The sequence below is a fragment of the Gymnogyps californianus genome, chromosome 1, assembly GCF_018139145.2.
Source record: "Gymnogyps californianus isolate 813 chromosome 1, ASM1813914v2, whole genome shotgun sequence".
NCBI lineage: Eukaryota > Metazoa > Chordata > Aves > Accipitriformes > Cathartidae > Gymnogyps > Gymnogyps californianus.
The window spans coordinates 37,622,193-37,646,259 of NC_059471.1; the positions used below are offsets into that span (position 1 = coordinate 37,622,193).

General features: G+C 35.9%; 1 protein-coding gene across 1 annotated transcript in view; it reads right to left on the reverse strand.

Annotated features, from left to right (window-relative positions):
* Window positions 1–24,067, reverse strand: part of DIAPH3 (diaphanous related formin 3) — a 250,366-nt gene that overhangs the window by 63,663 nt on the left and 162,636 nt on the right. Inside the window, exons 25-26 of the mRNA XM_050905747.1 lie at window positions 20,437–20,601; window positions 14,431–14,566 (exon numbers count right to left, since the gene is read on the reverse strand). Of these exons, the coding sequence (XP_050761704.1) occupies window positions 14,431–14,566; window positions 20,437–20,601 (301 nt within the window). The remainder of the gene's footprint in view (window positions 1–14,430; window positions 14,567–20,436; window positions 20,602–24,067) is intronic.

Here is a 24,067-nt window from a genome sequence, read left to right on the forward strand (position 1 = left end):
CAAAAAAATCACTCAGATTATGTATTCAGCTTCCTGGTTTTTTTTTTTGTTTTGGGGGGGGATGTTGGTTTGGAATTGTTTTTGTTTGTTTGTTTGTTTGTTTGTTTTAACTTTGCTTTCTCCATCTGATGTCATGCTACTCTTTAAAATACTCATGTCTGGAATGAAAACACTCAGTGAATACTTTCAAACCAAAGTGATGCTTGAAGAAATTTTGAGGCCAAGCCATTAGTTAGATTAAGGTACATGAACGTTGGAGGAGAGTTTATAAGCATTTTGGGTAATAGTAATTCAAAACAGATTGAATAAGTCCCCAAAAATGATCCCATAAATGTTTATAGAAAAGAGTTCACAAGCTTTGTTTTAGGAAGTAGGAACAACAGAAGAAAAATTTGAATCCTATTTCAGCATGTCATCTCTTTCTTTTTAAGCCTGTCCAAGACTACTATGGATTTCATAGTTATTTCAAAAACTCAACAGTTTTCAGTAGAAAAAAATCCTGGTGCATAATCTGCTATACTATAAAGAAACCCATCAAATAAATAAAAAAAGATTTTAAATAGTGGAATAGAAATACTGCAAAACCACAACCTTTTGTAGCATAGCTGTAACATATTTATGGGTACTATCTATTTTTCATACTTATCTGAAACACACCGTAGTCACAAAGTGGATTATAGATTAGTGCTTCCATTGACATGCAAAACCGTCAACAAAAGAATAAATGGTTATATAGAAACTTGAATTAAAAAACTCCTCTAGTGGTTTTCCTGTATGCATGGATGTATTGAAAAAAGTGAACCACTGCAAATAAAAACATTCATACTTAATAATCTATGTACCCAAAACATGCAGAAAGCCTCTTTTTCAAACTCCTACACCTTCAGTTAGGCTCCAAATTCTGTTTTTTGATGCCTACATTAACAGTTGACTGTGATACCTTCTATGAAGTTACACAGCTAGCTATTAATACCCATACTATCTATAATATTGTTCAAGTTTATATGACGGAAAGTGTAAGAAATGAAAGTGTATCGTGCAGTATTTCAGAAATCTTTTAAATTGCCCTGGGAGAACTGCATACAACATTGCTACAGTGATAGTATAAGAGTTGCAAATATTGTTCAATATTAACACTTCCTATGGGACCTTTAAATCGGCTTTCACAAGCTGCTGCAGACTGCTGTCACCAGTCCCAACTGGCTTCCTAATTAGTCAAGTGTATCAATCTTTTGACATCCTAGAACTAGTAATTCCAGTTGGCTTGCAGATAGCTACATACCCCACAATAATTCCTTTGAGAAATATGCTCTTTTATGATCTAAATGATCTCTTTTCCTTCAATTGCAGAATAGGAGATTTAAATACTTTTTAATATCTTACCTAATTAAAACTCATACAACTGTCTTTTAAATACCATCTAAAGCAGAAGTAAACTTGCCAAAATAGCTACTAAGTTTTGCCCTTGACATTTCAGTGCCAAGTCAGATATAAACTACCTAATTTCATAATTATGTCTTTAAAAATGTTAAGAATATTAGAGACCCTTCTCCTTTAGTGCGCTATCATAAGCTTTAAAGTACAACTTTAATATGTCTTATGATGATAGCAACAAATACTGCAGTTAGTAATGACTCCTGCATTTTATGTACTTATTAAGGAACAAATGATATATACCATAATTCCAGGAGCAGTAGTCCACTGACATGACAGAATCACAAATATCATTAGTAATATGGTTTTAAGAGTAGTGCAACAAGATTACTTTGGATGAAAAATGTTTCATTTTTACAGTTCACCTGCATCTGTCCAATATAAACTAAACCATCACACTCAACACTAGGACTCCAGAAATTCACTTTACCAGGAGAAAAACATATAATAATATGTCTATTTCCTCTTTCAAGGAATCAAAGCTTTAGTCAGCTGCTACTCAAAAAAAATCTGCTTTTTTTTAAATGAAGGCAATACTAAGGAGCTTCAGAAAAATCAAACCAAGAATTCTTTAGCATGGTTTCTGTCGATGTTGCCTACTCAGTCTGTACACTTAAGAGATTTATCTACAAGGACTTCAACTGTCATTTTCCACTGGGATCTATTTATGGCATTGCAATTACATACAGCTTTTTGTTACACTGTAAGTAATGGAAAGGATCAGCTCCTAAAGCCCACCTCTGAATACTAAGCCTCACCTGAAATTAAAACTGCAGAATTTGGACAAATGTATACATTAAAAACAGACCTTAATATTTCATAAGTGTAACAGAAGGAAAAGTGTGCAAAAACTCAAGGGCTACTCATCAAGTTATCTGAATTAGTAAAGACTTTAATTATCTTTATATCATCTTCGAAGTAACTCCATGGCAGCACTCAAGCTTTTCTATAATTTAAAAACAAACTTGGAGTGCTGAAGCTACTGGATTTGTTTTTCTTGTCTGAAGAATTAAGTCCTGATCTCACAATTCAGTAATTACCAGAATGAATACTTTTTTATTCTTGTTTGACTAGAATACAAACTGCTTTGTTTTCTCTTCAGTTCAGGATCTAATTCAGGTTAGATATACTGTACCCAGTTTTTGATCACACAAAATTTCATCCCTTTGTAGCCTTCTTCCAGGTTTAGCTACATCATGTCTTGTGCCTTAATGTACAAGAATTTCTGAGGCAAGTGAATACCAGGCTTGGGACAATGACAGCAGAGATTTTTCCAGACTATTCACACAAGGAGAAGAAGGAGAAAAAGAAGATATATCTTTTAATTTTGTTAATGTTGTATCTTTAATTTCAAGACATCATAAAAAGTCCTGCATGTTTGTTTGTATAATGATTGATTTTGACCAGTACAGCCTACAAAGCAATGCTCAGCTGAGTAAAGGTCTCCATCTCAGTGAAAACTGAAGGACCATTCTCTCAACAACGTCACAAGAGGAAAGCTTTAACAATAGTATGGTGTTGAGTGACTTAAGCTCCAGGGAGCAGAACACCAGATCACAGAGAGGGAGATAATTTAAGCCATCAAAGCAGGAGCGAGCTCCAATGTTTTGGAAGTGGTTCCATCTTTTCAGTCTCAGAGTCTCAGGCAGCCAGATTCTGTGAAGTATTCATACTGCTGACACATAACAACTTCTAGACCTCTCAGCCTTATATATGAACAGGTCAGGAGACTTTTTAAAGGCTCTTATATTGTCAACATAAAAATACAAAGCAATTTTAATGTCCAGAGAAGTGAAGGTTTCAAAATGTTTAACAATGTGACCGCCTAAACTCAGACTCTTCACTCCAATGAAATTCAGATACAATCTTACAAAGAAATTGTGGGTGGATGTTAAGGGTATCTTTGTCCAGAAAATGCACAGCATATACAGACTTCAACTTGAATTGCTCTAAGGCTTTGAACTTTTTCTGGTAAAAGCCATAGCATCAATCAGATAATCTTCATTGATAGGTGAGTGAAGGAATACATGGCTATCAGTTCAAGTTTCAATAACAGTGCACGGACTAGAGCCACGACTGGTAACAGAACACAGTGGTTCCTTTGACCCTGATCAAGTCTTGCAAAAACCTTGTTACATTCCAGCGTGGAAAAGAAAATTTCCAATGTACAGATGCAAAGCAGAAATAGCTGCCAAGTGTGCCTTGGATGGACTGGCTGAAAGGACAGTTCCTTTTAGATTTAAAAAGTGTTAAATCCAACTTCAGCCAGAAATATCACTCTTCACTTGTCTTTCCTCAGTGGTGACTTCAGGCAAAAGACAAATACCAGCCCTTCCCAAAAGCAAAACACATGTATGTACCTCATAGGAATCACATAAACAGTCTAGTCCAGAATCAGAAGAGTTACATTTCTTACTGATGCCCAACACAAAGTAGTAAGCCTTTGCTAGTGCTTCAGAGCCCTAGGCAAGTGTACTATAAAAAGGTATGATTTCCCCTAATGACTGATGCACCTATTCCATAAATCTTCTAGCTGAGGAGAGTGGGTTTCATGCCATCTTGCTTGCTCTTGCTGGAATTGTTCCATCGTTGAGTTGTCATAAAGTGCTTTTATGGTACAGAAATAGATAGATTTTGACTCTAAGCATATGAATGAAAGCGTACCTCAAGTTCCAAAAAGCTCAAAACAAGTGAAATGCAAACTAAGCATACATCCTTCATAAACTCTGGAAGACAGCTGTGCCTTTCAAATCATGTTGAAATTAAGGTTGATAACTACACCAATTTAACTTCCATAAGATAATTCATACCATAAAAACCAAAAGGTAAACTGTGGTTTTAGAGGTGGTTCTGTACCACAGAGATACTAAAATACTTCAGTGATGTAAGGTACCTATTTCTGCATCTCAACTGGATCACAATTTCCCATTTAAGTAATGGGACTGATAGTGAAATCATCTTAATATTGAACTTAATATTGAACTTAACATTGAATATAATGTATAAATTACTGATGTTCATCATGAGTCTATAAATCCCTTTCTTTCTGTGACAACAGAAGAAAACCACTGTAAACTCACTTTCCACAGAGATTATCCAGGATCATTATATTGATTCCAGATCCAGTAAAGAGTCTGCCAGAGCAAGCTTTTCTGAGAGAGATCCCCAAAAAGTTTTCCTGAGATAAACTGGATTTATAGAAGAATAAACAGAACGCCAAGCCTTTGAAGTGGTGTACCCCAGGACTTGATACTGGGGCCAATATTTGTAACATCTTCCTTCGTGACCTGGATGACAGGACAGAGTGCACCCTGAGCAAGTTTGCATATGGTGCAAAATTCAGAGTAATGGTTGACACACCAGACGGTTGTGCTGCCATTCAGAAGGACTTTGACAAGTTGGAGAAATGGGCAGGCAGGAATCTTAATGAAATTCAACAAAATACCTGCATGTGGTGAGGTGTAACCCCATACACTAGCGCAGGTGGGCGACAACCGGCTAGAAAGCAGCTTTTCAAAAAAAAAAAAAAATTGGGGGTTCTGGTGGACAACATATTGACCACGAGTCAGTATTGTGCCTTTGTGGCAAAGATGATGTCGTGGTTTAACCCCAGCCAGCAACTAAGCACCACGCAGCTGCCTCCCCCTCCCCCTCCCAGTGGGGTGAGGAGGAGGAAAGAAAAGAAAAAAAAAAAAGTAAAACTCGTGGGTTGAGATAAGAACAGTTTAATAACTAAAGTAAAATATAATACTAACAATAGTAATAATGAAATATAATAGTAATAGTAATGAAAAGGAATACAACAAAAAAAGGAAGGGGGGGGGGAGGAAAAAAACCCCAGTGATGCACAATGCAATTGCTCACCACCCGCTGACTGATGCCCAGTTAGTTCCCGAGCCGTGATCCACCCCTCCCGGCCAACTGCCCCCTGTTTATATACTGGGCATGACGTTCCATGGTATGGAATACCCCTTTGGCTAGTTCAGGTCAGCTGCCCCGGCTATGCTCCCTCCCAGCTTCTTGCACACCTGCTTGCTGGCAGAGCATGGGAAACTGAAAAGTCCTTGGCTTAAGATAAGCGCTCCTTAGCAACAACTAAAACATCAGAGTGTTATCAACATCATTCTCACACTAAATCCAAAACCCAGCACTGTACCAGCTACTAAGAAGAGAGTTAACTCTGTCCCAGCCGAACCAGGACAGACGATTAAAGAAAAGCATTGCCAGCAGGTCAAGAGAGGTCATCCTTCCCCTCTACTCAGCACTGGTGAGACACGTCTGCAGTGCTGGGTCCAGGTCTGGGCTCCCTGGTACAAGGGAGACACAAACATACCCAAGCAAAGTCAGTCAAGGGCCACGAAGATAATCAAGGGACTGAAGCATGTCTCATATGAGAACATGCTGAGAGAGCTGGGACTGTTCAGCCTAGAGAAGAGAAAGCTCAGGGGGATCTTATCAATATATATAAATACCTGATGCGGGACTGGGTGGGGTGTAAAGATGACTGAGCCAGACTCATCTCAGATGCCCAGAGACAGGATAGGAGACGATGAGCACAAATTGAATTACAGAAAATTGCATTCAAACGTAAGATTTTTTTTTTTTCCTGTTGAGAATGATCAAACACTAGAACAGGTTGTCCCTCTACCATCAAAACTCTAAACATGGCTACAATAAAAACCAGGTTACCTTTCAACTAAGACCACAGAAACAGTAACTAACAGTCTGAAATTGAAATGATTTGTCTGCGTACACACCTACTCTCTCACCAACTCAACAATACAGGATATTCTAGTAATGCATTATGTATTGCATTACCTGATAATATTTTTAAAAAGCAAGTCTAAAGACACAATCTTCTTACAGCCCTTTTTCTATACACTAGGGATACTCTGCCTTTTTAGTGGAAAAATAAAACTGGTAAATTAAGCAGAATGCTAAGTTTTAGTTACTTATATTTAATCACTCATAACTAAACCAGACCAATCTTACGCACTGTTATCTAAGATTAAGATTTGATAGGACAGCTAATAGTGAGAACTATCAGCTACATATGAAGAATTCAGTCAATAAGTTTTACTGTTAATGAGTAATTTTTCTGTTTTCTTTACACATCACAGCTCCAACTCCAACAACACTGACAAGAATGCAACCAATCTGTTTTTCAGACTAGCCAAAACCTAGTATTTTCATTAGTGTTGTTTCACAGAGGGAAAAAAAATAATCATCTATTATTGAGACATATCAATTACAATTTCATTTAGAAAGCAGTTAGAACCACTCTAGTAGCATTAACTGAACGTAGCTTCTTATAAGAATATATGTAGCTGAATATAATATGTGTGTGAGTGTGTGTGAACATCTTGTCTCCTGGTTACCGTGTGCCTCTGAAGGAGTTCATTGAGCACAGGGAAAGACATTACTATTTCCATTCAAATTTATAAACAACCCATAAATCAGAAAATATACACAACGATCACTCATACTGACAGTTGTGCTACAGAGATGAGGGGCTGAAGGAAATTTAAAAGTTACGTAATTTCTCACTTGTGGACTGATAAAGTTCTGACTGGATTACATGACTGAGCTTAGTCAAAGGAAAGCTTCCAGACAGCTTTGGGTGGGCAAGACCCTTTTTGTCTGGGTGGCTATAAATGCACAAGAACACCCAGGAGGATCAGATCAAAGGTCCACCGAGCCCTGCATCCTTTGTGCACAAGTAGCCAATAGCAAACATCTATAAAAAGGACAGGATAAATATGTAATGACATTTCTAGAATGGTCTCTTGGTCTTCAGCAGTTTGTGATTCAAAGACTTTGTATTTGCATTTAATAGCTTTCAATGGATAGAAGCTGCCAGAGAAATCAAGTAAGTTCTGTCAGCAAGCTTCAGAGCAAGAATATTTTGGTATGCAGTAACAAGACTGTACTTCTGTACAATGACTGAGGTATTGCCGAGTGAAGATAAGCGTCATAGTGAACAGCATAGAAATAAAAGCAGCAGCGACTCAGTTTGAAGGAAGAGTCAGAGACATGACCTTCTCTTCTGCTAGCTTTCCAACAATGACAGAGGAGGTTGTTGGCTCTTTTACAACCTTGGACTAAGGAAAGTAAAAATAAAGCATACCCTCCAATGCTTTGGTAAGGATATTTATTCCTCTCCTCCTCTGCAACTTGAGAGAAGAAACTTTTGATGATTCAGAAAAAACAGAAAGAATAAAAGCATTTACACATAGCAGGAGTGAGAGTTTAAAGAGGACTCTGATGTCTACCTCCTTATGGAGGAGATGTGAGGTAGTATTTGGAGTAGGAAATGCTTACTCAAACCAAAACCTACTATCCGCGTAAATGTTAGAGCTCTTAATCCCAAAGATGGCTCCAGAGATTGTGATTTTTTTTCATGGTAATGCCATTTTAAGTTTGCAGCGTTCTTTTCAAATTTGTTTAGAAATTTTTCTGCTACAACATAAATAACAAGTCTTATGAGAATATTTATCTACAGACATTACTTTAATGACCCTTAATTTTTTCAACAGTTCTGTTTGTTTTGACTATTTCTCTCTCTCCCAAATACAGCTGCTATTTATTTTTTCAGGGGCTTTGTGTAAACCTCAATTTCACAAATGCCTTTCAGCTACTATCTCCAAATGTTCCACTTCTAAGTAAAATTTTCAGAAAGAAAAATAATTGTTTCTTCTAAACATCTTGTTCTTTTGGAGCTACTACTTAGTACAAATGAAAAGCAGCTGCTGCATTCTGAGCCTACAGGTTGCCAACAAGTGCATGAACTACACCTCCATGCTTCAGATTTAGCACCTTTGACATCTTGTTAGAACATGACTTGTGACTATTAGTTGTTGGGTTTTAATGAATACACATTCAGATCAGTTCTACTTTTTTTGTACTAAAAACATCCAATTCCCTGAACATCCTACAGTGTGAGACTTGATAAGGTTTTGCTGTATCTCATTCCTTTGCTGTGGCTTCTGCAGATGTATCACACATTGTTTCTCAGGCCAGATTTTTTTTTTTTAATTGAACATACCTGTATTTTATCATTCTCTGTATCATTTTCAAGTACAAATGTGACAATTATTCTTGAGGCAACATCTGTTCTCAGTATTTTACCCAGATTTATACCTTACTGTCAAAACAATACAATTGCAGCTGAAAAACAGCCTCCATACTTAGTGACATATCAGGTGACATCTCCTTTCCGGTGGATTTGTGGTCAATGTCTGTCACAACTCGTTCCTCACATATAGGACTTTTTTTTTTTTTTTTTTTAACAGGCATAAAGCAAAATTAGACCTACTCTCCAAGCTTGTCATGGGCTTACTGTCAACCGCCCACTAAGTATTAACATGAGTACATACTGAGTAGGCAACTCTATAAAGTCCCACAGTTCTTTCTGCTCGTTGTTATTTAACGTAAGAGGAAGAATTTACACTCCTCACAGTTATGGAACAGATTTATTCCCCACTGGCCTCATAACAAAAGTGATCCTTAAGAATATATAACAAAGAAATAACAAAAAGTGACCTTGAATCCTCTTGGTGAAGAGGGTCCAATTTGAGGATAAGTGGAGGCAGTCATGGGACAACTGGAAAGAGTTATCAGCACCAGGGAGGAACAGAGACGAACGGAGCACTTGAAATTCCAAAAGGGGAAACTCCCTAGAGAAGAGAGCCCTTACACAAAATAGTTGTTGGATATTAATTTTATACTCTCAGGATTTCTTCATATATAGCGTTATCAGATCTTTTGTTCCCTTCACAGTAAATTTAGTTGCACAAAACATATACCTAAATGCCCAAAATCTAGCAATAAACCTACTATTGTCCAAAACTTCTGTTTTTCAGGAAAGTAGCCCAGCAGACATTTTAAAACAACAAACTATCAAGATATGTTAGAAACTACTGATGTCATCTCAGTTGTAATGGAACATGAACAGATTTTTATAATCCGAGACATTCGCAGTCCTTCACTCCCCTCAGAGGAACGGTATACTATTAAGAAGTATTGATTCTCCTCTCCCAGTGAGTAGAAATTAATAAAATGGAGGCCTTACGAACTCGAACTAGGCAGGGAAAATAGGGTCTTTGAGGGTACCTACTAATACATGTCGTTTTGACGATTTTTTAATTTATTTCAAAGCCGAGCATTTTATCTGTTGGAATCTGGATTTTAATTACCTAATTATGTTTACTGTTTTCATTGCTTAAACTGTCAGTGCTGGGATCCATGGTGTCCTTTTGTTTTGCAGAACACTACAGAACTAATGAAAATATTCATATTGCACAACTTAGCAGACAGTAATAAAGTAGTAAATATTTGAAGACCCAAAATCTAAAACATTCTTAGCAAGTTTGTGAGACATGAATGTTTTTTCCCAAAACCAGATAAACAATATAAAACCTCTGCAAAAACAAATGTTGCAAAATTAACTGCAAATAAGGCCATAACTGTCTAAATGAGCTGAAACATGGATTTAAAACCATTTAGTTGTGATAAAACTGAAACTGAGTAACACAATTGAAAACAAACTAATATTCTAGCTTGGAAATCAGATGTTTAAGACATCATTTTGGCATCACTTCACTGCTTTTGCGTAAGAAAGGGCAGCCTTTGTAAATAACCACTGATTAAAGTGGCTTGTTACTTAAATAGTATTCAAAGTAAGACACAGTGAAGATGCCACAATGATGGAGTTCTCAATTATATTACAATAAATTTAGCTGGTGTTATCACAGTTATAGAATTCTTTACACTGTGATAAGATCAAAATAATTGATTGGTGTGCTTTCTACTGAGAATCTGAACAGCATGAGAAAGTATGTATCTGAATGTTAATAGTATGCAGACAAGTGGCATTTACATAAAGATCCCCTTCCAAAGGCTATTTACCTTTGGAACCATAGTATGTGATAGTTTGAACTGGCTTCACAGAAGCAAGTAAAGCAATCCTATTGACAAAGCATCTCATGATGAATATCATTTTGTAGCCCAGAGAGTATTTAGAGGACAGATTTTATTATCATAAATTTCAAAATACCAAATATCATTCACTGCCTAGACATTCAAAATTTTTACTGAATTCCACATACTGTTCAAGTTAGGATGGAGCTGAAAGGAAAATATGGAGCTGATATCTTTATTATGAAAACTTAAGACTCAGCCTTTTGTATCAGTGAACCATTTGAGCTGTGATAGGACACGTTAGATGTCCCTATCTAAGATATAAAGTAGCAATTGAGAATTTTAGCAAATTACAATTTAGAGGGATCTAAATCTGACATTGGCTTCAGGTCCAAATCTCAAAAAAATACTTGCAAGAGAGTAAGTCAAACAATTTCATATAATAACAAAAATCTATGGTCTTATTAGCAGAGGTCCAAATTTATATTATAAAGCCTACCAGAAATTTTAAGTTTTTCTGAAAGATGCTGTACTGCATATTCACAAAACACTACACATTTCACAATCTACAATATATTGATATAAATATTTATATTTGAAATATAAAAAAATTCAAACTGAAAACTTTATGAAGATCACACAGTATACGTATTTATCTAATTTTAGAAAATGACAATATCAACACTGAACTTGGTGTAACAGTATTTCAAAGGCAGTTTGATGAGAGGTATGCATGACAGAGTGCAACCTGTGATCTAGATGGCCAAGTTGTCACCTGTATATCAAAGGCACAACATAGGCTAAGAAAGACTATTACAGTTCGTGAGAAGGCTAGTTTATTGTAGGACAACCTTGGATCTCATGTTTGCAGTAAATGTCAGTTACTAGTGATGAAACTGTTGTTTTCACCCAGAAGGAATTCTGTTCCCCCTCCAAAGTAGTTTAAGCTAAAAATCAGGAGTTACCTTAAATCCAGAATCAAATTTCCTTTTGGGTTAATATGATCTATGTAGTGCCAGTCAAACCTGGTATAATAGTCCTAATGTGCTGTATGCAACTTATTGACTCTACTCATATATTTGGTAGATATTAATAAAAATCTGTATTTTGGTACATATTTCTTTAAGAGCTTAAGTTTTTGTGAATGCAAAAAAAGTCAGCAATACCCCACAAATAGCTAAAAACTTTTGCAGTATTATGTAGGTCACTTTCATGTGAAGAAATGAATCATGTGAAGAAATGAATCACTCTTTCCTCCACCTTATGCAGCCGAAGGTGGCACCATAGGCAACAAACCCCTACTCTTCAAATAACCTCCAAAAGCAGATGAAAGCTGAAGAAATCCAAAGAAAAGGACTTGAAGAACAAAGGAGAATCTAGGGCAGGTTAAATGTCTGTTGTAAATGAGACCAGTGGTTTACAAAACAATCTTAGGATGATGATATAAATCCTGTTTAAGCAGCATTGGATAGCAGCTCAAGCCTTGAAAGGTATGCGCACAGGCTGAAAGCAGAAGCTCCAGAACCCTAAACTAGTCAACTAATCGCAAATTAACAGTCACTGAAAAAAACCCACAACCTCAAGCACTGGGAAAAGACTGCTTTTACATTAAGAAAAGAAGCAGCAGCTAAGCAAGGGAAAAACATTCAGCTGAAGGCTCTGCTGTGGCCTGGGGAATTTTTGGGGGGTTTGGCTTTTGGTTTTGTTTTGTTTTAAAGTTTAAGAGAAACGATTAAGAAACTGTGAAGTGGCATATAGCACAGTGATACACAGGCATCCCTAACCTTCAGGTAATTTTCAGGTAAAAAGCAATGTTACTCAGAAATTAAGAGTGGAGAGGTAGAGTACACTATGATCTGTTCACTGGGGGGGGGGGGGAATCTTGAAGAACCAGTTAGTACATATACTCTAATCTTTTCTTTTCTTCAAGTGTGCACCTTTTTGAATCCCAGAAAATAATTTCTAGGATGGTGACATCAGTGAGTTTTCAGCTACTTCATTCAAGCAATAATTGAAATAATGTTTCTACAAATCCAACATCTGATCTAGTCACCATATAAAGAAATGATATGCAGCAAAAATCAGTCACTCCACAGTCACACTCCAGGTAAGAGTGTTTTGGTATTTTGACAGAGGGAGGACCTGGTTAGAAATTTGTCAGCAGGTCAGATGTAAACATTTTGTGACTGATTTACAGATTCCTAATGAGAAGACAGCCTTTCAACAAACTAGTTATGGCTAGGAAAAAAAAGGGAAAAAAAGGAAAAAATAATTTTTGAATGTCTATGTTACTATTCCATCAGAATCAGAGCAACGTTATGCCTCTTCAATTAGTAAATACAGTTTTGATAAGACTGCCAAAATAAAAAAAAAAAACCACCAACCCCCACTTTTCATATTGTTGTTGCTGTTCTTCCTGACAAATCTATCACATGTGCTGTCCACTGCCAGAATTCAGGTTTTCCAATAGACTTTTAAAATGATGTTGCAAACAAGCACAAGAAACCTTACAAGGAGCTCTGCAGAACAAAAAAAACCTCATCAGTAGCCAATTTAGTGAATATCAGACTTGAAACATTTATAACTTCAGGTGATCCGAACATCATCTTTTCCCATCTGCTGTTGTTTATATCAGTCATTCCACACTGAACCTTAAGTGGCTGCTAACAAGAGCAAGAAACCTCTTTCTGTACACTTATATGATTTAATAAAAAACACAAGCTATTAAGAGACAAAGCAGCTATTTACTCAATGACCTAGACAACAAGTACATAGTTACCCGCTACATTAGCCGAAGCAGTAGGTTTAACTACCAGAGGCCTACATACACATGTGGGTATATGACTCAGAAGTCCGTAACATTGGCACCTGTATTCTGGAAAGTCTGAACATGACATTACGAAGAACAGGACTTGAGAGGAGCTTTAATTTTCCCTGAAAGACTATCAGTTTTCCATCCAAAGCACTATCAGTCATACATACAACATGTCTGAGAGAAGAATATCTAACATCTTTTGAAACACTTCCAATCGTGCATGAATACAGATACCAGTTTTACCCTTTCCTAGTCTTCTGCAGCCTCCTCTATCTTCTGTGAGCTTTAAAAAGATTGTCACTGGTAGTTTTCTGATTGGGTTTTGAATTTACTTCTAAAGAATTAGAAATTCTGTGTTCAGAGGGCAGCCGCCTGGTTTCCCATCGTAAGAGAAAGCTTTAGTCTCGCATCTCAAGACATGGATGTTCATATGAAAATAAATCAAAGGCTTCTGGTCTGAAGAATCTCTGAAACTAAACACACCTACTCTGGCTATTAGTGAAACGTGAAAGAGACAGATAATCATTTATGTCAAAGGTGCCGACCAGGGTTTGAGTGGGGAACTGTTTAACAAGATCTGCTCAGAAAAAAAATGAGAGTACCTCACGATAATTTACACAGTAAGTCATGTATCATTCTGAAGGATTCCAGAAGCTCAGTCTGGGATAAAATATAGCAGTATAGGGGATGATCAGACATCTTTTTTAGTTACAGAGAACTCACAGGGTCTGCCATCTCTTTTAGTACAAAAGACAACACAGCATAAATGAGTAACTTTAAAAATGCATGGCTGAGGTTTCTTTTAAGGTGTTTCAATAGGGACCTATTGAAATAACAATTGACATACTCAAAGAAAAATCCAGAGTACTTCAGGAAGGGTTTATTCTCATAAAAGAACAAAAATGAATATGTAACTTTAGTTAAAAGAAAGAAAATGGCTTTGTGATTTGGAAAATGTCTGTTCTCAGGTAACGTAAGGGGTTCTGAGCATAACTGAACTTATACTTGGTCACACAAGGTTCAATATATTCTAATGGAAAAATACAAAGCAGCATTATGAGTTCTAAAATAGCTTGAAGAAAACAGGTAATTAGAGAAGCTCATTAACAATACAAAATTTAAGAACTACTTTGCTGTAAACTTTAATCGGTGAAAATCACTCATTTATTATGTCTTTTCTAATAGCACATTCAGATAATTAAAAAATAGGAGCTTTATTTCCAGGAAAATGCTAGGTAAAATGTGTTTTCTACATTACTTACCTGTTTTCATTTCTAACAAGCGCTTTTTCTTTTGTTGCCTCTCTTGTTTTTCTTTTTCTGCTTTCTCCTTAGCTATTTTAGCACGCCTCTGTTTTTCTTCGGCTTCCCTTCTTCTCATATTCTCCTTTACTGCTTGCTATGAAAAAAAAGTTAATATAGAGTTCCATTAAACCTGAAGTCTTAGCAAAAAAAAGCTGAATCTTAAAAACAAAGAAAAAAGCTTTAAAATCACATCTCCTAACTAACCTTAATTTATCAAGCCAAATAAATATTTTACATTCCATATTTAGTACATTTTATTCAGAAGATTCAGAATAAAATTCAGAATAAATACATTAAAAGCATACTAATTGCCCCCAAATGGGGATTATAAATTCAGCAAGAAATACATCTTAAGAATACACACATTAATGTAGGAAGAACTCAAAATATCTAAACCACCTGGTTTTACAAAACTGTAAGTATGTTACTATTTGTATTTCTAGAATAGTTGCAACATTTATTCTTTCTCATGCTGCCACTATACCAAGCAAAACAAGGCTGCTTGGGTGACTTAGCTGTGCATTTTTCTTATTCTTATCCACATATGCATTAATTCACTGGGTTTATAAATTCTTGTCTTCTGGTTAATACCTGTACAATATTGTTTATTTTGAATTATAAATAAGTACTCCAAAGCTTCCAATGAAGCCAAAACAGAACTATCGTTTCAGAGTTTTTAAATCATTTTTTTGCATATTCAGACATTAAGCAAAGAAACCGTGTCACATTCAATAATTGTTAAACAAAGCTATTTTAGGATTACCTTTTCATTATTTTAGTGTTAGCTATGTACACTGGTAAATGCTCAGTGCTCTACTGTGGCTTGCATTAAATGTAAAGTGCCATACACCTATTCTTCATTGCAGAAAGTTTCTCTTTTCAAAATGCAGTTACACAAAATCTTGTCTTTCACAATAGATCAAAGTGTCCCCTCCTACAAAATGGCTAACATCTTCACAAGGTCTGAGGCAGAGGCTGCACATTCGCAGGGATAATTAATGCCTCATGTTGCTTTTAGCGGGAAAACGTCTAGCCTGCACTCAGAAAAAAAAAAAAAGTAAAAATGGACTGAAGAGTACTATAAAGCACGGATGAATGTGGATTACAGCAATATTTGCACAGGCACTGTTTGTAGCATCACTGCAATAAATAATGACCAAAGGAAGGTGGTGGTGGGGGAATCACACAAATCTTGTGAGGAAATATCTGTCTTTGATAACTGAAGAAGAATAAGCTTTCAATCATGAAAAATGACAATGAAGTGGACTTTTTAAACAAAGCAAAACTGTATTTCCAGTTTCTTCTCCAGAGTCGCCTCTGTCAATTTTCTTGATACTGGGGGAGGAGGGGAGAAGCCTACCACAAAATGCTAAAATTCTAGATTGAATGAATTTTAACAAATTATTTGCTGGTTTTCAGACTGAGCATTCTGTAAAATAAACTGCTGGGCAAAACTCAAATGGGACTCAAGCACAAGTACAATTTTGGCAGAAATTACACACTTTCCTAACAGAGTGACCAAGGAAATTTCTACTCTGCATCTACTTTTTTCCCCTAAATAATACCAGTAGGACTCAGCCTCAGACTGCAGTCATCTAAATGTAGGTGTCTATTCCTTTCTAATCACACTGATCAACTGGGCTCGACTTAGTAGCTCACACCTTCATATTCAGTGGAAATTGGATGCTTTGGAGTATCACACCTTGCCTCCAGCCTTTCTCTAGCAGGACACTGGTATTCCGTAAGTTCTGGGTCATAACTTAAAATTTCAGGCTGATGATGTCTTGGATACCATTTAAGACACCTCTCCAGGATACTAAGCACTTCTGTTGTTTGTTAGGTCTCCTTTGAGACATCAGGTAGACAACTCTCCAGATTCCACTAACTGTATTGAGTATGCATCTCCCTTGACTAGAACACAAGATTAGACACTCAAGCTCACAAACAGATGCCGACGTTTAGAGGTCTATGCCCTAGAACCAAATCCTATCCTACATGTTCCGTGTGTTTTCAACACAAAACATAGGTGTCTAAAGTTCTGCAAAATGTTTATACCAAGAATTGTCACAAACTTGACTGAGATGAACACATATTTGTCTCTCACACTGTTTGCATTTCAAAGATTAAATGTCTTAATGCTTCCTTGCTCAAAAGGCCTAAGTTAGACACGGTCTGACCTCATCTGCTATATACGAGTAGCATTGCATTCAGCATATGGCACAGTATGCAAAGTTAACTTTCAGAAGAATTACCAAAGTATACACCTTTTGCATACCATGCCAAGGCCTAGAGTTTCCAAGATGGAGGTATTCTTGGGTTCTCTCTTGTGCTTTCCAGGATTGTGTCTGATTTTTATTCAAGTATTTGCGTAATAGAAAAGAAAAATACTCTAGAGTCTAGGGAACAAACTCTTATTTGGTTGCTCTTCTTCTGGTTCTTTAAGTCATGTTTCTGCTGCAGAGCAACCTAGTATTGACAGGAGCAAGGGGTTTCTATAGTCCTATGATTAGCGTACTGTCTTGGACATAAGAGTTGTTGACTCAAGGCCTCTTCCCTCCCTCTCCTACAACTGCAGGAAAATTCTAACCTGCACAAACACAAGAAGAGGAAATACTACAATTGCTTCATCTTATTTCAGAAAGCTATCCTTCCAAGGAAAGGAATGAGCCTGTTAGCAGTACCTCTGATGCTGTGAAAGCACAGGAGGAGGTTAACAGAGATGTCTGATACCTAAGATGTTCCACTGACTGTACCAGGAATTTAGCTTTGGGAGTTAAAGCACTGAAGGTAAGGTGCTTCACCCATTTTTTGGATCCGGCCAACTAACTGTGCTCTAGATTTGGTACTCACAGAGTGCGAATAATAGCTGTCACAGCCACCAAATAACACTGAAGTACAAAGTGCAGTCCAAAGTTAGCTATGAACCTGAAGTCTATGGCTCCAGATTTAAACATGTTTTTTAAAATGTTTTAAACATTTTCATTAACTGAGAACAAAAAAAAAGCATTATAAGTAGGTAAGTACTGTATGTAAATTATCAACTTTGCTTGACAACAAGGATGACTGAACTTCACTTTCCCACACCTACTGGTGACTTAAGTAGTCTTTTAGTTTTGGACTTCTTAAGAATCCAATGATTTTTCAGCACTAAATTTAAAAGTCTTTTGAGCCAAGTTTTCTAGGATGCCAACCACCTTCAGTTTCCATCAGTAATCAAGACCAATGCTAAACAATTCTGAAAAATCAGACCTCGGGTGTCTCACAATAGGCATCTCAAAAATCTTTCCCAAAAAGTCTCTAAACTGAGCAGCTACTCAATATTTTGTTTAGTGTCATTGAATGATAAGGGGTTTCATGCCTTATCTACACACCTTTTTCATATAGCCTTCAAACTGTGCTCTGCAAGACAAAATTATTAATTTTCCTCAAGGTTTCTTCTATCATGCTCATCAGTAATATCTAACTGTTCTGAAGCATTAATTAATCTATCTTTGTAACACTGCTGTGAAGCAGGGGTTAGTATCAGTGCTAAGTTTACAGACACAGAAAAGAAATATGGGGAAATTAAGGTAAAGCACAACCACTTCTTTGAGTCTCCAATTCAAGACGAATCTAAGCATTTAGAATTCTTATTCTACAGCATTTAAATGGGAGGTGTGGTTTAAACACCAGAAATTGAAGTAATACAACTATAATATTTAGCAATTTTGAAATCAGACTCCTGAGTTTCAGATTAGGCACTGATCAAGTTAGGAAAACGCAATCAATGCCCATGTTGAAAAATCTGGCATATGTAACTTGCCAAGCAAAATTATTCTGATTGAAGACTGTGCCTTCTAGGTTTTTAGCTGTTAAACTTTGAAGTAGCAGAGGCTTGGTAATCTTATATGTTTGCCAAATATAGGTTCCATTTTAAGTCTTTTCCTCAAAATAGAGGGACATAGGAATTTCAAACCCTTTCTCAATATCTACGAAAGAAGTATTTTTCCCTATCTATACCCTCAGACATGTCTGAAATCATTAAAAAAACCCAACCAACCAAGCAAAACCAAACAAGACCGGGAAACATGCAAGCAACTTAGTGTGTTGTAATGATAAGCGTCAGGCTGCAATGAGTAGATGGTAAAATGACTAATTGAATCTTTCTACAGATCAATAGGCATAAGTTGGATCACTGCTCCAGATTTTGTCACAAAGCTCATGCTCAGATAACCTTCCTGCAGGAGTGTAGCCAGTAAGTTAAGCTATGTAATCATAGGTAGCCAGATGTGACATGAGTCACCTTTTCCAAGTTATCCAAACTAATAAATTCATACACAATTGGGGACCTGCCTTTTTATTCTTCCATTTCTTCATTGAGAAAGAGTTGCTTACTAGCCAAGTGTTCAGAATCCAAGAGAAAAAACTATTTTTGCAAAGAAAGCTTAAAAAAAACAACTGAAAACAACCACAACCTCCACACAAAATCAACAACCTCTCCCCGCCCCCCTAACTTTACCAATTGGAATGTAGTTATAAATCACTAAGATAGCAATTCCCACTAATCCTAAATAAGAGCTCTATAAAAGTATTTTGAACTTATATAGCCATCAGCTTTCCCGAAGTTTGGTTATTTTAAACTGAGGGGTATACCAGTCTTGAGTATGTATTCTGAAGTATATCATCAAGTTAATCATCCTTCTTCCAGAAGGACTACATTGACAATGGTAAAAGAACCTGTAATATTTTGGAGAACATCCGATTACACTGAAATTTGCCAAGAGGACAGTTTATAGTCATATATAATCAGCTCCAAACATATAAAAAAATAGCCTTGTGAGAAATTTCTACCTCACTTTTCAGAAAGGTCTTTTGTTAAAACTCTTAAATCACATTTTGGTAGAATTAAAACCAACAAAAAAAAAAAACCCAAACCCTCCTATTATTAAAATTTGTAAGCATAATGAAAACACATTTGGACTCAAAAAATACTTAAAAATAAAACTAGATTTTCAAAATAGTTCAACCTTTTATGATGAGCTAGTATGTGCAAATGTTTGCATACATAATGCAGACGCTGCCCTGTGATACAAGGACAGAGCTAACCTCCACATCTATGACTATTTTAGATGACTCTAAGGCAAAGCTCTGCTAACTAACAGTGAGTCTGAATTATGGTTATAACTATGTTCTGAGCTCTATACAAAAGGAGCTACCAAACAATAATCTGGATCAGCCTAATGCCTGCTTCTCAAATATAATTCAAATATTTAAAATAATAATAAAATAATAATTCTTAGCCCCTCCCCCCAAAGATCATCCTTTTTAAAGGGAAAAGAAGAAATTAAGCATTTAAAAAAGCATAAAATCTAAAATCCTAGACAATCTATTGTCACAAAAATTAGAAGTCCTTAGAAATAGACTGAGTTTGAGGAAAATATGCTGTTTTTTAAGCCAGGATAAGGAGCTCTAAATTTCCATAGCAGGGAACCTGCTTACAGACACAAACCTTGACACTGACCAAGTGCTGCAGGCAAATGAAAAATTAAACAAAATAAAATCTTGGGTCTGGATTTTGCATGGGAAGAGTGTGCATTATAAATATATAATAATTGTTAGAATATTTATTTTTAAGTAAATAACAAGCATCCTTTAAACAGAAAATGCAGCTGTATTTAAAAAAGGTAGAGTTTCAGGTTTTTCCCCTTCAGGTTATACATGCATATAAGAGGCTCAGTTTTAAATTACATTCATTGTTATTAGGAATTTCCAATTTTTTCAGAAAGAAATAATCCACAAATAATAATTCAAAACTCCGTTATCCTTAGGATAGTCTAAGAATTTAGGATGTGCAAAGTAAAATTTCTGATATGAGTATCAGCTACCATTTGAGGAGTTAGAAAATTATTTTCAGTTTGTTCAGTAACTGAAAGATTACAAAAATAATTTCTAAGAAACATTACACATAAAATAAACAGATTGTACCATGAACATTGTCCTGAAGTTGTTTAAGTCCGTTAAAAACTCTTCCACAGAAACTTTCTTCAGATCAATGGCATAATATCCCATCACATTCTGATAGAGTTTTTCCATGTTCTCATGCATCCGTGAAAGTTTCTGAAAGTCTTCTTTGGCATGGACTAGAAAGCTGTACGCTGCTGTTAAGGCTGCAAGAATACTCAGTGAATCCAGTCAAACCCACAGTATTTCATACACATTTTCATTTGCATCAAATGAAGTATCAAAAGAACTCCTTACATGTCATATATGCTTCCTAGTATTTACTGTGTAAATTAGGCCTGTGAATAAATCAGGGTGCTTTCATCAAATATTCTCAACCACTTTAAATTTAAAGATTATCCCATTAGCATATAATTTTGTATGAAATAAAATGTATGGGACTAATCTAACTTCAAGCACCTATGTAGTTTATTTAGTATCACTGTCTCCTTACTGAAGCTAAAGGTTTAGGTATATAAATTACAATTTACATGGAATTTACATGGAATTTAGGTACAGATACCAATAACTACCCTGAATACTTTAACAGATCAAGAAATAGTATAGTTCCTACTAAACTTAGAGTAAAAATGGAAATATTGATAAACAACAGTATTAAAAGTAAAAACCATGCAAGATTAAAAACTTCATCTTAACAGCTTTTTTTTAAAATGCTGTTGTAGCAACAGCAATACATTCATTTCTGTTCCTGGTGGCTGCATCAGGTATTTATGCTTTTTCTAAGGCTATTTGCAATGTCAATACAACTTAATTAAATTAGAGGTGAAAACAATAGAACTACTTCTACAAGAGAGAGACAATTTATAAACAGCACCAAAATACTGCATAACATAAATGAAATAAAAACCCTTATGTTTATTAAAGACTTTGGATAATATAGTTTGTCAAAGAAGCTCAAAGAAGAAAGACTGTGTGTAGTCATTTCCTTATGTAGGACAACTTCATAAAGTGTTTACTTTAATGAAACGGTAGCTAAACAAATATTTATGTTCCATTATTTTCCTGCTGCAGGAAAGATTACAAAAGACAAGAAATGGCAATTTTACCTTTACTCCCAATTGCTCACCACAACTATTGCAAAAGAGAATGTACTGTATTTGTATATTTTATACTACAGATACACTATGGTCACTTTATGAAGCACAGGATTTTTAATCAAGTGCACTAAAATCTAGACAAATAGAATTTTTGTCCACCATGCTGTTTTAAATACACAGTAACAATTTACTGCTGGCTGCCTGCTTTCACTCTTCAGGTTTTTTTGTGATGCACTCTTCTTTTAGTTTTGTTTAGAGGCTGAATCCTATTTGATTTTCACTATTAAATGTCCTTCTGGTTTGTTAATGTTGCTTTTAAAATACCAAGTAAGCAGTTAATGCTTTTCTTTTCGTGATTTAGAATCCATGCCAGAAAGTCATACAATAATTTTCTCAGACACATGAAGGAAAGGAGAAATAATGCATTTTCACAACATTCAAATCAGTCACTATGATGGCTATTAGCTAGGTCTGTAAGGGTAGAACAGTCTCCACTATGACAGTCTTGTAGAAAAGGACTAACTAAAGCCTAGATTTTAAATTATACATCTTCCATCACCCCCAACCACTTGATTTCAGACTTTCTCTTTCTCTGACAAGGCTCTTTAGCCAGTATGAGCTTCTTTCCATGTTTCTATTGATGTCAAAAGATGCAGCTTGTGAGCAGCTTCAGACTGCCTGTGCTGACTGGCTAGCAACAGCTCAAAGAGAATTGATGTTGCTGTCCCACTTTTTCTTCCATATCAATTTGAATCTCTCTCCTTTACTTAGCTCCCAAGATGCACAAAGCTTACAGGAAACTTCCCTTCAGAGTTGAGTTTCTTTAAAATTATTAAGGATGCTAAAAAGCTATTGTTGGGACAGCCAGGAAAGTTGATGAGAGGTTAGTATGCAACAGCTGCCCAAATATTAAATAAAAAAAGGATTATGAGAAACAAGACATGACAAAACACAAGTTAGGACCATCAAAAGAAATGTCAGTAGTTCAAAAAAACCCAAACAAACCAAAACAACAACTGTAATAAAGGAAAACAGTAAAATTAATGCTGAGTGAAACTAGAAACAAGCATTTCTACGTCCTGTTTATTTTTGATCCTACAATTTAGGATACTTATTATTTGTGATTCTTAGATCATTAACAGAACTTAGGGAAAACTACACTATTTTTTGCAATTATGAGGCTCTTTATTTCCACAGAGTGGAGGGGTAAAGGAAAATTAGACAAATTTGTTTTGTTGTCACTATGTATAAATGCCATACATCAAACATTCCAGCAACTTTCTTCAGTTTTATAGGAACAAAAAAACCTGACAAAAACGAAAAGTTAAAATTATCAATGAAATGTATACTTCATCTTGTAAATGAATGATTTGCCAGAGTACATCCTGAAAAGGAAACTTGGGGGGTGGGGAGGTGAGACACATGAAATTTCTGTGATATTCTGCAAGACATAGCTAAAGTTACAGCTATGTTAATAAAGTCCATATAGGCTGCTTAGTTTATACTGTTAAAACTGACTCCCCTTGAATATGTGATGCACATTTTTAAACTCAAAATACAGCACTCTGGGAAGATGTTTTACTATCCAGTATTTCAATGCCAGACACGATGAATCCTGAGATTTTTTATTTTCCATCTGGTGCATTATGGGATACCCTAAGCTCCTGGCATTCTACTGAGACTGTGCTTCAATTTAGGTATTTTTAATAAGTCTTCTTCCTTTTTTCCTCAAATATGGCTTTTGTTAGCCAGCACTAGCTAAACTGGAGACAACAGGGAATACTACCGAGTACAGCAATCCCAACTGTAATTATTATGAACAGGTTGATATATATGCATTATCAGCTACACAATTCATTGGCTTTGGATGAATGAAGACAGAAGTACAGCAGAGCTGCAACACAGGTGGGAGGAAAAGGAAATCAAGAAGTTAGGCATTTGTTAACTTTTTCTGAAGTGGCTTCACTGCACAGACTGCCTTTTTGGACTCACGGGACTACAGATCATCATTCTGCTCATTAATGGAACAGGAAAGCAATGCAGGGCTGAGATGAGTAATATCTGTGGCAAAATTTCTAACTGCTGTATGTTTGGTCTTGCACATTCATGGCAGCTCTTTTCATAGCAAATTGCTTGTCTGAAGTTTATACTGATTCTAATATATTGTGGTATATAAAATACTAATATAGTGCAGATTATCAAACCAAAAAGCAGCTGTTATCCTAGAACATAATCTGTACCAAACATTTCTTTAAAAGACCCCACATTCACTGCTTCTGATTTTTTCACAAACTAACCTACATATTAAGTGTAGACAATTGAAAAAGGAATATTATTCTGCATAAGAACAAAGGATTAACAGGGGCATAGATGCTGCATATATTTTAGCAGAATCTTCAAAATGGAACTGAGACTGCCACTGCACTAGCCAGCAACAGTCTCCATAAAAACACAGCAAACTTTTCAAAGACTGGTGCAAAAAGACTTTGAGGTCACTTCAAACCAGCATTTGAACAAATGATTTTCTACTAAGGCCAAAGGGTGTGAATGTTGTAGGG